Source organism: Nannobrachium achirus (assembly GCF_963921795.1).
Source record: "Nannobrachium achirus genome assembly, chromosome: 17".
In the NCBI taxonomy this organism is placed as follows: Eukaryota; Metazoa; Chordata; class Actinopteri; order Myctophiformes; family Myctophidae; genus Nannobrachium; species Nannobrachium achirus.
The window spans coordinates 35339998-35355279 of record NC_137824.1 but is presented as its reverse complement, the minus strand read 5'-3'; the positions used below and the strand labels follow the sequence as shown (position 1 = coordinate 35355279).

The following is a 15282-nucleotide window of genomic DNA, read 5'->3' as shown; positions in this document are numbered from 1 at the left end:
TATGTGTCACGCCAGACAAACAATCCTATGTAAATAAAAAAAAGTGAGAAAAAAAAGAAGTGTCTGGTGTTATTTGAAATAAAATTAGATAATTCAAAACTCGCTACAGATCAATAAATGCAAAACTAGATGGATTCTGTTGTGACGACAGTACCCTAAAGGCTCATTCATAGTCCAGGGTGGAGTGAGTAGCCATCACCGCAGTGTAGTTTTCTAAAGTCAGAAAACTACAACATTACTGTACGTCATTAGCCGCATTGAAGAGGCTTCACCGCAAACCCAGACACATATCCTGTGCTTTTACTTTCCGACATCACCTAAAAAATTATAGCTTATAACCTAAAAAAGTGAAGAGCTATCACTTCACCTGAAGTATGCATGAGCCTTAAGTTCCCTACTATCACCTACCCCGATGAATTCGTGTTCCTCACAGCATTGCCATTAAATGGGGTGGCTGTGGCTCAGGAGGTAGAGTATGTCATCCAATGACTCGACGGTCGGCGGTTCAAATCCCAGCTCCTCCTGTCCACAAAGGGAAGACACTGGCGTCGACTGCTCGCCGCTTCACCTGTAATTGAATGAATGGACCATTGTTAAGCGATTTAAGCACCTGGAAATGCAATCCATTATTAAATGGTAATGTCTGTTTTATACATGTATTTATGTGTCTTAGTATTTCCAATTGTCATTACTTTTGCCTCTACTCCACTACATCCCAGAGGCAAATATATTGCACTTTTACTCCACTACAATTATTTGAAACTTTCAGTTTCTAGTTACTTTGTAGATTTTGATTATTATTAATAAACATAAATTACCCACTTCAGCCCTAAAGTATATACATTTCGTCCATTTGAAAGCCGATCTACAAAATGTAGATCTGCTATTTTCAAAAGATCTTTATACATTTGAAAACTTAAAATAGGACATTCTGCATAATGAGTACTTTGACTTGCAACAGAGTATTCCTGCACTGCAGTGTGGACACTTTTACTTAAGCAAAAAGTTTGCGTACTTTTTCCACCACTGCCATCAGATTTGTATCTATCTCGCCTGCACCCGTACTCCATTCTCTCTCCTGTCCCTCTCTGTCTCTCCGTGTCCCTTCTGACAGTCTGTCCGTCTCCCCCTCTCTCACACATTCTCTCTGTGCACGGTGATCTATCACTGATCTAGCCTTGGTTGATGAATGATGCCATGTTGTGTAGAATCTGCTGAGGTGGTCCAATGGGGGCTCTGGCCCTTGGCAGGGCTCTGCCATAGTCAGGATGCCAGGCTAATCAGGCCTCTGTGCCTGGGTTTTGTGTGAGTTAATCCAGTCGGAACGCGCGGGCCAGGGGGGGGCGTCGGGCCCAGACAGAGGGTATTAAACGGGCGTTCCAGCCACATTCTGGTCAGACTGATGTGTGGACGCCGCAGCAGGGGACGACGAGGACACAGACCGGAGCCATGGCCTCGTTCAAGAAGTCATTCGAGGGCCTTAAAGGCAGCAGCCACTCGGCAGCGAGAGGAGTGACAGAGGCGACAGGTACGGGACAGTACACTGCAATATGCTGAGTGTTCAGTTTACCATGGAACATCTCGCTGACGCCGAGCAGCAGAATATAGTACATGCCATGGTTACATGACACACATTGATAAACTTTAGACATTTAAAGGGGGTGTAGGCTATTTCATATTGTTTTTATTTCTGTTGGGTTGTGATTCAAATAAGAGTTAAAAAGCTCAAATATCAATCTTTGTGGTTGCATGACACACATTGATAAACTTTAGACATTCAAAGGGGGGTGTATTTCATATTTTATTTATTTCTGTTGGGGTGCGATTCAAATAAAAAAGCTTTATATTTTAATAGCAATCATTGCTATAGACTATAATGTTAATAGTTCTTCCCATCTCTACAGCACTTTAGTAAACGGAAAATACATTTTCAGGTTGTGATACCCATTCCAATCTCACACAGGATAAATAAAAACTAGTGAAACTAGACGTTATGAAACAAAAAAAGACCTGAGACGGGCATTGAAGCTGATAAATTATCTTTGTGGAGTTTTCTCCTGAAAATCTATTTTCTCTTCACGAAAGAGTGGAGAGACGGGAAGAGACTGGGTTACTGACCAAATGATTACTATCACAATATATGCCTTTTTTTCTCTCTTTTTCTCTCTTTTTCTTTGAGATGACTTTCACATTAAATCATTTTAGTTTGTATTGCTGCAAATCTAGCTATGGATGTATGTGGATGCTGAAATGTGTCCCTGTGATGTGACTTCAGTGCAGGCAGCGCAGGACGCAGTGCAGCAGGTGGCAGAGTCCTCCAAAGAAACGGCCAACACAGGTACAGTCCAGCTGGGATTCTCAGGGACCCCCAGGTTGATAGACCACATTAGACCAGGGGTTTTCAAAGTGGGTGACAGGGCACCCTGGGGTGCCGCGACGGCAGTCCAGGAAACCAGAAACCTTGTATCTCCAAGTTTCAAATGTGTATGTCTTTTGGTAAAGCAAAGCCCTACTTCATCAACAAGACTGTCGCACAAAACTAGTGAAAACAGCCGATCTACAAGCACACAACGCCTCACGAGGTGTTGTGATCTGCTAGTGTAGATCTGCTGTTTTCACTAGTTTACTACATTTTATAGATGATAAATACAAAACGAACGGTTTTGGACATACAAGGTTTCCACCCGACGACAACGATATGCTATAAATATAAGGTGCTGGGAGTGAAAATTATAATGTAGGAGTGCCTCGGATTTAAAAAAAATATTTATGGGGTGCCCTGAGACACCCCTGCATTAGACCACTGTTTCACAAACAATGGGTCAGGGAGGGAGCCATTTTTATGCGCGACAACGAGATAACATTTTTATGCTTCCTACATAAAAATAAAAATATATCAATTACTATTCACAAAATAAAAAATTAACAAAAAACAAAAATAAAAAAAAACATAATCTCAAGCTTGAGGGCTTGTGGGCCACATTGTCGATGTCAACCATATAAGGAGTTCCCTCTGCAGCTACGCCCAAATATATGGCCTCTAGTAGTGAAAATAGGCAGTCTAAAGGTGACAATGTGTAACATCATGACGTGTTGTGAGCTTGTAAATAGATGGATTGATAGAATTTGAAATGCAAGTCCTTTTATCTAAACTATGGCTAACCCTAACCTCAGTAAAACTATGCCTGACCCAAAACCTTAAGCATAAACCTAACCTCAGTAAAACTATGCTTAACCCTAAAGTACCATGCATAGTAATACATAAACTCCGCAGGAATACACAAGAGACGGAGGGGGAGAGTGATTTAATCCGGTTCCTCCGGCCGTCCGGACGTAATTGATTGTCTCCGTAACCTTACGGACAACACTCAACCCGACGGATAAAAAACGCTAAAAACGTACGTACACATGAACTACCCGTGGCGAACTTGTGTCAACCGTGGGGGCAGTAGAGGGAGAAATGTTTCGTCTTTTTTTCTTGTATCCATTTCGTTGGAGGAAGTAAAAAAACTAACAAAAAAATCACAAATACACGCTGAACAGTGAATAGGCCAGGACGCAGACCCGCATGTCAGCCTAATCAGCGCTCTCTACCAGCTGAGCTCTCTCAAATGCGTCTCTCTCCACTCCCGTGCACGGGGTGTTTTTAGTCGGTTTTGGGTCGGTTTGGGTGGCTACCGTACCGTGGCTCATTAACTGTCGGCGGCGCCCACATTGAGATCGCGCTCTAGGCGTTCGCAACGGCATGTGTCCATGCTCATCCATTCTCCAGTCCTTTTTATATTATACCCGGACAGCACAGTGACTAGCGCCGATGGTTAGTGTCGTTCAATCCGAGTGTATCCTCCAAGGGTGTCTATAAACCTCTCTGTCAACAATGTAGGCGCTATGTTGCATTTGCTCATTGGGAAGATGCATGTGGGTGCCATCTAGTGGATATAGTATGTACATATAGGCTTTATTGAACCCTGTACACAGAGACCGTACGGTCAGTATGAATGTCAACGCAATTACCGTACGTACTGTCTCGCCCCCAAACGTACACAAAATCAACCATACGTAACTATAAATGGCCCTTAACCCGCGTCGGACGAATGGGACATCGGACTATCAAGATTTTGCCAGGTAACTAACACTATAACACTAGGGTTAGGCTTAGGGCCTTTCTTTATTATGTGCAGTATGAAAAAGCAAGGTTATTACTTGTATTGGTTGTAGTATTATCTGTCTGAACATTCACCTTGTGCTTCTCTCTTGACTCTGAAAGCTGCACAAGAGGCTGGCAGACAGACTCAGACAGCCATAGGGAAAGCTGCGGACAAAGCTACAGACACCATCAAGGAGTTTGGACAGAAGCTGGAGACCAAGTGAGGCCCCATAACTCAACTCGGCTCTGCTCAAAACCTGCAGAGCCGCCTTGTCTGTCTACGTGGTACTGAATGTACTTGTGTGTTAGTCTGGTTACTGCACCAGAAAGCATGAACTCTGAGATACAAGAAGAAGAAAAACAGAAGAGTACTGAAAGAGTTTCATATAATCTCAAAGCAAACATTCCACCGGGAAAAGTTTACAGATGGATCATTTTCTCTCTATCCCCCTCCCCCTCATTTGTGTTGTGTACCTGCTTCTTTTTTCCCCCTCTATCGCATTACGATAGATTCTATTTAACCATATTATGTGATTACTTTGGCAAATAAAGACAGATGTCAAGTTGTTTCTCAGTTTCATGGAATTTAAAACCTACAGGAATGAAACACGCGTTTCTGTCGACATACAGTACAGCAGTGGTTTTGCAACCTTTTCAGGCAGCGACCCCCAAAATAATCATATTTGAACTGTGGACCATCCCCCCCCCCCCCCACCCTGACAAGCACTAAGAGTTGAAGCATTACATTTTGTATTACATGGTTCTATTGTGAAAATAGCAGATCTACATGCTCACAACGCCTCGTAATCTACATGAGTTGTGGGCATGTAGATCGTCACAATTTCTGCCTTTAATATTTGGCAATTTGGCCAATATTTAATTTGACATTTTAGAGGTATTAAAAGTCCTTAAATTGTCACTTTAGAAATGTGCAGATACCATCTATGCACTTAAATGTTACTAGCCTACAGCCCCTTGGTGTGAAGCAGACAGACGCTTGTTGACGCCCATTTGTGATGTAAATCGCATCACAGGACAAAGCCGCCTACAGGCCAAAATTTGGGGAAATATTTTAAACATTTGGGGATTATGAGAAGTAGAGACACATTTGAAGGTGATAAAGTTGATGTTGGGCAAGGTACATGCGTTATTGATTTTTGTATTATGTTTTTTAGACAATTGAACAACTGCTGAACGTGGAGTTACAGATGGAAACACACACAAACACACAAACACACAAACACACAAACACACGGGGCGATTCTAATTAAGGTTGTGGGATATTGTTTTTTTTTTTACGGTTGAAAGAGAAGACAATGTTGCACATTAGGTTAATCATTATGGGGACCCCCCCAAAACAATAATTTGGGGGGTCCCGACCCACAGGTTGAGAACCACTGCAGTAGAGATCAAATTGCCATGATTCATTGTGTGTTTAATTAAATGAAACTGGAGCCGTCCCTGCTGGCACACAGACAGTAACACCTACATGTTGGGTTACTGTCTGGCAGCATGGACAGCTTCTGTACAACATGCAGAAACCTCTTATCTCCATGGTTTAACTGGTTGTGTTTTCCCCCATAAATTGGCGCCCTACTAGATCATATCGTCGGGTGAAAACCTTGTATGTCCAAAACCGTTCGTTTTACATTTATCATTTAAAACTAGTGAAAACAGCCGATCTACAAGCACACAACACAACACAACGCCTCGCCTCCGTTGTGTGCCTGTAGATCTGCTGTTTTCACTACTTTTGTGCGACAGCCTTGTATGATGAAGCAGGGCTTTGCTTTGCGAAAGAACCTACACATTTGAAACTTGGAGATACGAGGTTTCCACCGGACAACGACGATACACTTCAGTGTCACACAAAAGCATCCAAAGTAGCAGATCTACAAGCTCATAGCGATGTGTTTTGAGATTGTAGGCTAGATCTGCTACTTTTGCTATTTTTGAATAGGATTCCTAGAGTGGGGCCTTAAGGGGAGTAGGGGGAGCCCAAGGCATGCTCTAATGATTTAGCTAGGGTGCCCGAGTTTGCGACCTTCGGGGTCGCCACAGCGGCCAAATCAAGTTGGGCTCCTACTTAAATACTTAAAAACTTGTTTTTCTGGGTATTTTCCTCCTGTATAGAAAGTCAATGGGAGCCCAACTTGATTTGGCCGCTGTGGCGACCCCGAAGGTCGCAAACTCGGGCGCCCTAGCTAAATCATTAGAGCATGCCCTGGGCTACATCTGTGCAAAATGTGGCGCTTTAAGACAAATTTGCACGAAATTAGCATTTGCTCCCCTTAAGGCCCCACACTATATCCTGAAAAGCAACAGTTTTGAGGTTTCCACCCGACAGAGACGACAATTGACTTCATGCTCGCACTAGAAAGAAACGCCTACACCCACAATTTGCATTACTGTGTTTACCCATCGACATGTGACTGTGTGTGTGAGTGTCCGTTACTAATTATGACTATTACTTTGTTTTATGCTTACTATATCAATGCATGAGTTCATTATTATCATTGCAATGTCAAGAGGACCTTTGGCAAGCTGAGGGCCACACACACACACACACACACACACACACACACACACACACACACACACACACACACACACACACACACACACACACACACACACACACACACACACACACACACACACACACACACACACACACACACACACACACACACACACACACACACACACACAAAACTATGAGTTGCTAGGCAACAGAACCCAGTGGTGTTCCGAGATCGGTGGAGGCCTATTGAATGGAGGATGATCGTTCTGCTGTCAGTACACAGTGTTCCGGGCCGAGCCTACGGCCCACTGCAACAATATGAAGATATATATGGAAAGTTACTCTCAAATGAGAAATAAATGTCTGAGTCCGGTATAATTACTTTGGGTGGGTTGATTTACTGAAGCTGGAGAGAAAGGTGTGTTTGTGTGCGCGTGCAACGCATGCAGGGTAGTGTGTGGGAGTATTATATCTGCATCCCCCAGGATGGAAGCACCTTCACAGTTACACAAACACACTGATTGCATAATACATCAAATAATGAAATAGAATATCCAGTAACATTTGGGTTGTTATAAAAAATAAATGCACTCCACAAATTTAGGAATTTGTTGAAAAAGCCATTTTTCTTCCAGATTGCTTTCCTGCTTTTTGTTATTCAATGTTTGTTTTTTTTTCTTTGTTTTTTTTAGGGGTCTTTTTCATTGTGTTAAGAGACTGTGGCCATGTCTCACCAAAAGGGAGTCATGATTATTGACAATTAGAATTATTCTGTTTCCAAGTCCAGGGGGAGCCCTGATAGCAAATATTACATAAAATCAACAATATCATCAACATGATCCATGCCTTTTCTTAAATGGTCTCTATAAAAACCCAATTCACATCATTTGACCCTTTGCATACTGTATACAGTTTGCCACTTGTGTTGCTATGAGAACCAGGAGTTAATTACTGTGATTTGCCAATGATTAGAGAGCTGAACAGAGATTATGTCATTACATTACCACTCACTGCCAGATCCCCACTGTGGTTTCCACGGAAACTGGGAATGTGAATCTTTTCGATAGACACAGACACAGCTAAAGCCCAAGGAGTGCCTAAGATAGATTCTTCTAGAGGCAAACCTGTAGCCACAGCAATCACGATCCATCGACAAGAGAGAGAGACAGACATACAGTACGGACAGCGGCCGTGAGTTTTCATTGACAGTGAGATTTGACAGCGTTGGACTTGGATGTGCAGTGAGAGAAATGAACAGACCCCAGTCTGATTTGGACTGTTGAGGTATGTACCCTCTGATTCCTCGTTCAATGTGCGTCGTTTTTGCAGTTCTGTTTTTGAAACTGCTGTTGCATTCCTATGCATGTGTTCTTCAGGTGATTGCGTAGAATCACACAGCTTGATCTTTGCTCCAGTGACATGCAGTGGTATTTTTAGAGTACCTGCCAAATGAGATAAATGAAATGACAAATGGAATGTTATAAAAAATTATAATAATGTGATGATGGTGATATGATTAGGCATATTCAATTAAATATGCATATCACTACATCATGTAATATCCTATTTTAAATATGATTATATTAGTATGAAACAAATAGCCATGAGAAATGTATTTAGGAGTAGCAGCTTACTGTATACATTTATGGTCGCTGTGAAAATCATTCAAAGCATTTTCATAGTCATCCTTGTTTCACAAGGATGTACCACAAGAAATATAGGATTGATTGTTTTATCACGTTGTTGCCGTTGTGATTTATTCAGGTGGTGTAGAATGAAAAGGATGTCGATGCTCTGTGCCATGTCTCGTAGGTGACTGTGGAGAGACTTCTGTGCAGTGAGAGAATGGGAAGCATCAAGGATGAGACCGGCGCTCCTGCAGAGGGCAGCCTGCGCTGTGAAACTACGGAGGATGAAGAGCACCCTGGTGCCACCGGTAGAAGCCTCGCCACTGAGGAACCTCAGAGGAGCACCGGTCCAAACCAAGACATCACACAATCACGGCTCATGCAGAACGAAGTGACAATCCCACCGCAATCAAGTGCCGACAATGTCCTCAGTGAACTATCAGCGCGCGACGAAGCGAGTGACTTTCAGCGTAAGAGCAGAGAAATGGACGAGGGTTCGGAGAACATTTTGTCAGAGTCATCTGCTCCGCTCTCCCCTGTCCCTTGTTCCCCGGCGCCTCCCGGTCAGCAGCACATCCGGACCCAGGTCAGCCTTGAGGTGGTCCAGTGCCACTCAGTTGCGACCAGCCCTATGACGCCTCCTCAGGGGGACAATTCCTTCTTCTTCCCAAGCTCCTCTGGGCGGTCACCTGAGGCCACTAAAGATGCTGAGCTGCAGGTGGGTCAGCAGGTCGAGTACCGCTCTGTCGCCACAGCGCCCATGACCCCAAAAACACCCACCTCGTCAAACTTTCCGGAGCTAACGGAGGAGAATACAAGCGGGGGCATAGAGACAGGTTCTAAGATGGAGTGGACCTCTGCGGTGAAGGATACCACTGCGATGGATTTGCCTGAAGCAACAAGCTGCACCTCAACGACTGCATCTCCAAAGAGCTCCGCCGACTGCCCTCCTATTGACAGCAGGAAACAATCCAAGCAGCACACGCAAAAAATGGGGAGTATGGATCAAGATATCACGTTCCTGGTGACACACCATGGTAACACTTTGGAGTCTGAAGAGGAGGGGTTTCATACTGATTCATCCCTCCGTTCCATTGAGCTAGAAGTGAAGATAGATGAGTGCAATGAGATTAGTGCACTGAGTACTGAGGAAAGTCCCATGGATGAAGTCCCCACAGCAAACACCAATGAAGGGAAGAACTTTGACTCTCGCCATGAACGGGAAGCACCAAAAACAGAAACACAAATCAAAATAAAGTGTGCAAGCTCCTCTCTGCCGATAAGTGAGCCTCTTGAAACAGCAAAAGACCCCCTGGCCAAAGATAAGCAATCTACACGTTCAGAGGTCAAGGCAAAAGAAAATGAATCTTTTGGTGAGGAGCTGGAGAAAGTCTCCCAGACAGAGTCCCCCATGACGCCAAATCCTGTACCGAGTTCTCCAGCTCCCTCTGGGTTTCAGCACATTCGGACCCAGGTCAGCCTTGAGGTGGTCCAGTGTCACTCTGTGGCCACCAGTCCAATGACACCTCCTCAGGGGGACAATGCCTTCTTCTTCCCGACCTCCTCCGGGCACTCTGGGGCCACGGGGCCAGAGACTAAAGACGCTGAGCTGCAGGCGGGTCGGCAGGTAGAGTACCGCTCCATCACCACAGCGCCCATGACTCCCAAAACACCCACGTCGGCAACCTTTCCAGAGATCAGCAGGAAAGAGACGGAGCAAATGGGGGAGAATACGAGAGGGGGCGTGGAGCCGGGCTGGACAGGCCATGTACCGCAACCTCCGCAAGATGATAGTACTGTGATAAAAAGCGCTACTGATTCTGTGAACAATACCACAGGGATGGATGTGCCTGAAGCAGCAAGCTGCATCTCAACAACTGCATCTCCAAAGAGCTCCATCGACTGCCCTCCTGTTGGGTTGGTAGATTCACAAGCAACACCTCAGGACAGCAGGAAACAATCCAAGCAGCACACGCAAAAAATGGGCAGTATGGATCAAGATATCACGATCCTGGTGACACACCATGATAACACTTTGGCAGAGTCTGAAGAGGGGGGGTTGCATACCGATTCATCCCTCCGTTCCATTGAGCTAGAAGTGAAGATAGATGAGTGCAATGAGAGTACTGAGGCAGGGGGGGAAGCCATGAACACTGAAAGAGGTCAGAAAAAGGAAGCTCCCACGGATGTAGACCCTACAGCAAACACAAATCAAGGAAAGAACTTTGAGTCTGGCCATGAACAGGAAGCACAAACAACAGATACATGCATCAAAATAAAGTGTGCAAGCTCCTCTCTGCCGATAAGTGAGCCTCTTGAAACAGCAAAAGACCCCCTGGCCAAAGATAAGCAATCTACACGTTCAGAGGTCAAGGCAAAAGAAAATGAATCTTTTGGTGAGGAGCTGGAGAAAGTCTCCCAGCCAGAGTCCCCCATGAGTTCTCCAGCTCCCTCTGGGTTTCAGCACATTCAGATCCAGGTCAGCCTTGAGGTGGTCCAGTGTCACTCTGTGGCCACCAGTCCAATGACACCTCCTCAGGGGGACAATGCCTTCTTCTTCCCGACCTCCCCTGGGCGGTGTGGGGCCACGGGGCCAGAGACTATAGATCACAAGCCGCAGGCGGGTCGGTCGGTCGAGTACCGCTCTGTCGCCACAGGGCCCATGACACCAAGAACACCCACTGCACCCTCCAGTTTCCAAGAGATCAGGCCGGAAAAGAGTGTGGAAGAGAGGATAGCGGAGGGGGAGCAGCACAAAGACAAGAAGGAGTCAACGAGCATGGCGACAGTAGTGGAGGGCAAAGAGGAAGCGGAACGCAGCAGGGAGGATAAGGTGAAGGCGGAGGAGGATCGAAAAGCGGAGGCAGCTGCAGGAAAACCGACAACAACCGCCAGCAAGGAGAAATGCGAGGAGAAAAGCGAGGAGCCCGTGCAGAAGGTGAACTGGGACGAGAAGGGGATGACCTGGGAGGTGTACGGCGCCGTGGTGGAAGTGGCCGTGCTGGGCTCGGCCATCCAGAAGCACCTGGAGAAGCAGGTGAAGAAGCACAGGAACCAGCCCTCCATGCCTCCCCCTCCCCCCCTCATCCCCACGGCCGTCCCGCTAACCTCCGCTTCCCCGTCCGCCTCGGCCTCCGGCAAGAGGGGCTCGAGGAAGGGCCGGGCGGGGAAGCGGGGCGAGCGGGATGGGAAGCCGGGCCGACGCAGCAGGCAGAACCCCTTCCGCTTGCTGCTGCGAAACATGCAGCAGCCAATTTGTTGTTCAAGGGCCCACGCTGCCGAGTGACAAGGTGGCACACTGTGTCGAGCTTTACACAGAAGACAGCAGGAAAACGATGAGAATCTCTTCCAGCTGATCACGGGGTGTCACTGGCTGCATCACAGTCTTTATTTGTATTTTTCTGGAGGGGGGGAAGGGGATTTGACATTGTGGAAGATAACAAAAGTCTACTTGAGTTGAACGGTACTTCATTTTCATGTTTATTTTTCTGTCAAGGTTGAGAAAAAAACTTTCTCTGTAAAAAAAAGAATACAAAATATTTCATAATCAATTTGTAACATGAGTTTCAAGTTATTGGTGGAAATTAGCTGTCCATAATTTTCTTTTTTTTTTCTTCCTCAGAGTGATTTGTTTTTTAAACTATTTAAGTGACTTCATTTGTGTGATGACTAGTGCACAGCATCTAGGCTCTACAGTACGTAGAATGTCTCGTATTCATGAAAACGGGTGTAATATGTCATCGTCACCTTAATCTTCTTCCCTTTTATACATATATTTTTCAAAACATCCAATGTTCTCTAAACCTTGTCAAGCGGTGACCTCTTTCTTTGTTGTTTTTTTTGTTTCACACGCCAGATAATATGAAGCCATGGCAACCAGTATTCCATTTCCTGGTTGCGGAGAAACAGTACAGATAACGGTAAAGCCCACTTTGACAGGGTTTGACTGTGTGATTTGTGTTGTGCGGTTTCATCTCTGATAGCTTCAGGCTGTGTTGTGCAGGAAGGATGTAATAGCAATGTATATTGATCTACAATCAGTGCTGAGCATTTCTGATCTGTATGAGAGATTGTTACCAGGGACATGCTGGGCCCCTGATTCAGCCCGGGAAAAAAAGTTGGAGAGGCCCTCGTTTTTTGTTTTGTTATTTCGTCGTTGTCGGGTGGAAATGTGTCCAAAACCGTTTGTTTTGTATTTATCATTTTAAAAATGATTTAAACTAGTGAAAACAGCCGATCTACAAGCACACAACGCCTCGCACCGCGAGGCGTTGTGTGCTTGTAGATCTGCTGTATTCACTACTTTTGTGCAACAGCCTTGTATGATGAAGCAGGGCTTTGCTTTGCGAACAAATTTATACATTTGAAACTTGGAGATACGAGGTTTCTGCCCGACAGTGATGATTTACTTTGTTGGCCGCACAGCCCCCAAAATGGAACGAGAGCAGACATTTTATGTATTTTTATTTTCCTAATGGCTGGCCTGGACCGGCCGGGAATGAACCGGCCGTTCGGGAGTTGTCCCGCTTTTCCCAATGGCCAGCACGTCCCTGATTGTTACAATTATTGTGTTCCTTTGGGTGTAAGTAATATTTTTTTGTGCAGTGTCTTAAAAACTTACCTTGTTTTGTGAAAACGCTCAACTTATGGCAACCGTACAATCAATGTAACTAGTAATAATTCCCATTATAAGGGTATTTAATCATAAAACCATGATTAGTGATTCAGTTGTAAATTGTGTGATGCAAATATTTTAATGTATTGTGTGTTCAGTTCAGAGGTTATTTAGCCAAATAGAAACTGTGTCATTGATGTTGACGTTCACACATTCACCTCACAAGCTCAAGAGAAAAGGCATAGTTGCATAAATGTATTTTATGATTATTTAATGTTGCGCTTGCAGTACAGTACCTTCATTTACATGTCAATGTGCATTGACGTCATTCAGTAAATGCAGTCAATCCCCACACCACTGGTAACAAAACAAAGTCATTTCACAAATTAAATATCTCAGGCCCAAGTCAGGCCAATAAAAACACACAGAAGAGGGAAACGTTTTGAATAACATTGTGAGAAAATGAATGAGTCTATTCATCTTGTATGTAATATTCATATTTTTACAATGTCACAATGAAAGGCATAATAAGGCAAATTGTTCAATATGTCAAATTGATTTAAAACCAATTTTCAAACATTTGGATTAAACGTTTTGAGAAATAAAGTGATTCACGTGTTCAAGAATGGTGTGTTTTGTTTGCTTTCCCCACATTTTAAGGCAGTGGTTCCCAAACTTCTCAGTTGAGACCCAAAAGATTGATTAGCAGCTGTATTTTCATCCATGCCTTACCCCTTAATCCTAAAATTCTTTGCTTTTTTTTTACCATTTTGAAAAACATTTTAAAACATATTTAAAATACAACGACAGGCTGTGAGCTATCAGCTATTTGAACTATTCAAAAATGTTTTACCAAATAGTAAAAGAAAAAACAAAACAAAGAAGTTTAGAGATAAGGGGTAAGGCATGGACGAAAATAGGGCCTTACATGTTTATCTGGGACCCATATGGAAAATAGCAGATCTACAAGCGCACAACGCACTGTGTTGTGAGCTTGTAGATCGGCTATTTTCACAACTCCTTAATTATATATTTTTTATTAGTGGAATTTCTTAGATTTGTTTGTTTGTTTTAAAATGTCATTAAGAATATATTTTGATATACATTATAGTATATACTGTATATACTATATACCGTATTTTCCACTCACTGAGTGATTTTTTTCTTTTTCTTTTGCATTCCTAAAACAAATTGATTATAATGAATTTACCCCCATTGATTCCAGATGGAGACACAAATGCATTTGTGTCATGTATGAGTTCTGGAAATGATTCTCAACCTTTTCAGGCCGTGACCCCGGAAATAATCATATTTGAACTGGGGACCCCCAAACCTGACAAGCACTTGGAATTGTAGGAGTTGAGGGATTACATTTAGTTTGACTTCCACAAATAAATCTTGTGCCTCGCAACACATAGTATTTTCTTCTTTCCTTTATTATTTAACAATCTGGCCAATGTTTGACTCGTTTTTATAGTAATTTGATACTTTTGATCCAGTAATGGTCTTTTTTTCTTTCTTTCAATTTCTTTCTTTGGTATTTAAAAGGTCTTAGGTCTTCCTTAAATTGTCACTTGTTATCTGGGCTGAGGTTGAGAACCACTAACATAGGGGTATAGAAAGTACCATTACAACACCCCACCCTTAACCCTTCTAATAACTACACCTGGCTATTTGACCCCATGGCACGCACATTTCAGCTACATCCAGTTTGGCTATATTTTCACTACTTCTTAAACATTTGTTTTCTAATCTAATCTATGGAGTTTAAAAAGAAGAATCTTCTTTTATTTATTCATGAAAAAAAAATGTAATGTTTTTTGAAAATATTTTGGAATAATAATTTAAAAAATCACACCCGTGTGAAGTGGAGCTGTGTGTGTGTGTGTGTGTGTGTGTGTGTGTGTGTGTGTGTGTGTGTGTGTGTGTGTGTGTGTGTGTGTGTGTGTGGATCATGTGTACCGTTTTTTGTGACATTTGAAGAAAATATGTAGGAAAAGGAGCAAAAAGTGTGTTTTGGAGAAAATTCAAGATGGCGGAAAATCTATCATGGCGCAAATGGGCGTGGCCTATATGGGGAGATGCGTCATGACCCAAGGAATCCAGGGAAAAAATATTTTTAATTTTCCGACCTACGGTTCAAGAGTTACAGGCCAAAACGTAAAGTGGGGTGTTATGGCGCCACCATGCAGCCAAATGACACAATTATTTTTTATTTAATCCTTGAAATCATTATGAACCTCCTCTCCAAGTCTTGAAACTCTAGCCCCTATGGTTTGCGAGAGACAAATAATTGAATGTGAGTTTTTGCGATTCCCATTATAAGTCAATGGGGAAAATTAATTCACTAATAAATTAATATCAATTA

General features: G+C 43.5%; 1 protein-coding gene across 1 annotated transcript; it reads left to right on the top strand.

Moving 5' to 3' along the window:
- Window positions 1-1449: 1449 nt before the first annotated feature.
- Window positions 1450-4371, top strand: adirf (adipogenesis regulatory factor; the record flags this gene model as incomplete). The annotated part of the gene is made up of 3 exons (XM_080746697.1): window positions 1450-1528; window positions 2276-2338; window positions 4268-4371. The coding sequence occupies 3 exons, from the start codon at window positions 1450-1452 to the stop codon at window positions 4369-4371; spliced, it is 246 nt and encodes an 81-aa protein (XP_080602823.1).
- Window positions 4372-15282: the final 10911 nt, after the last annotated feature.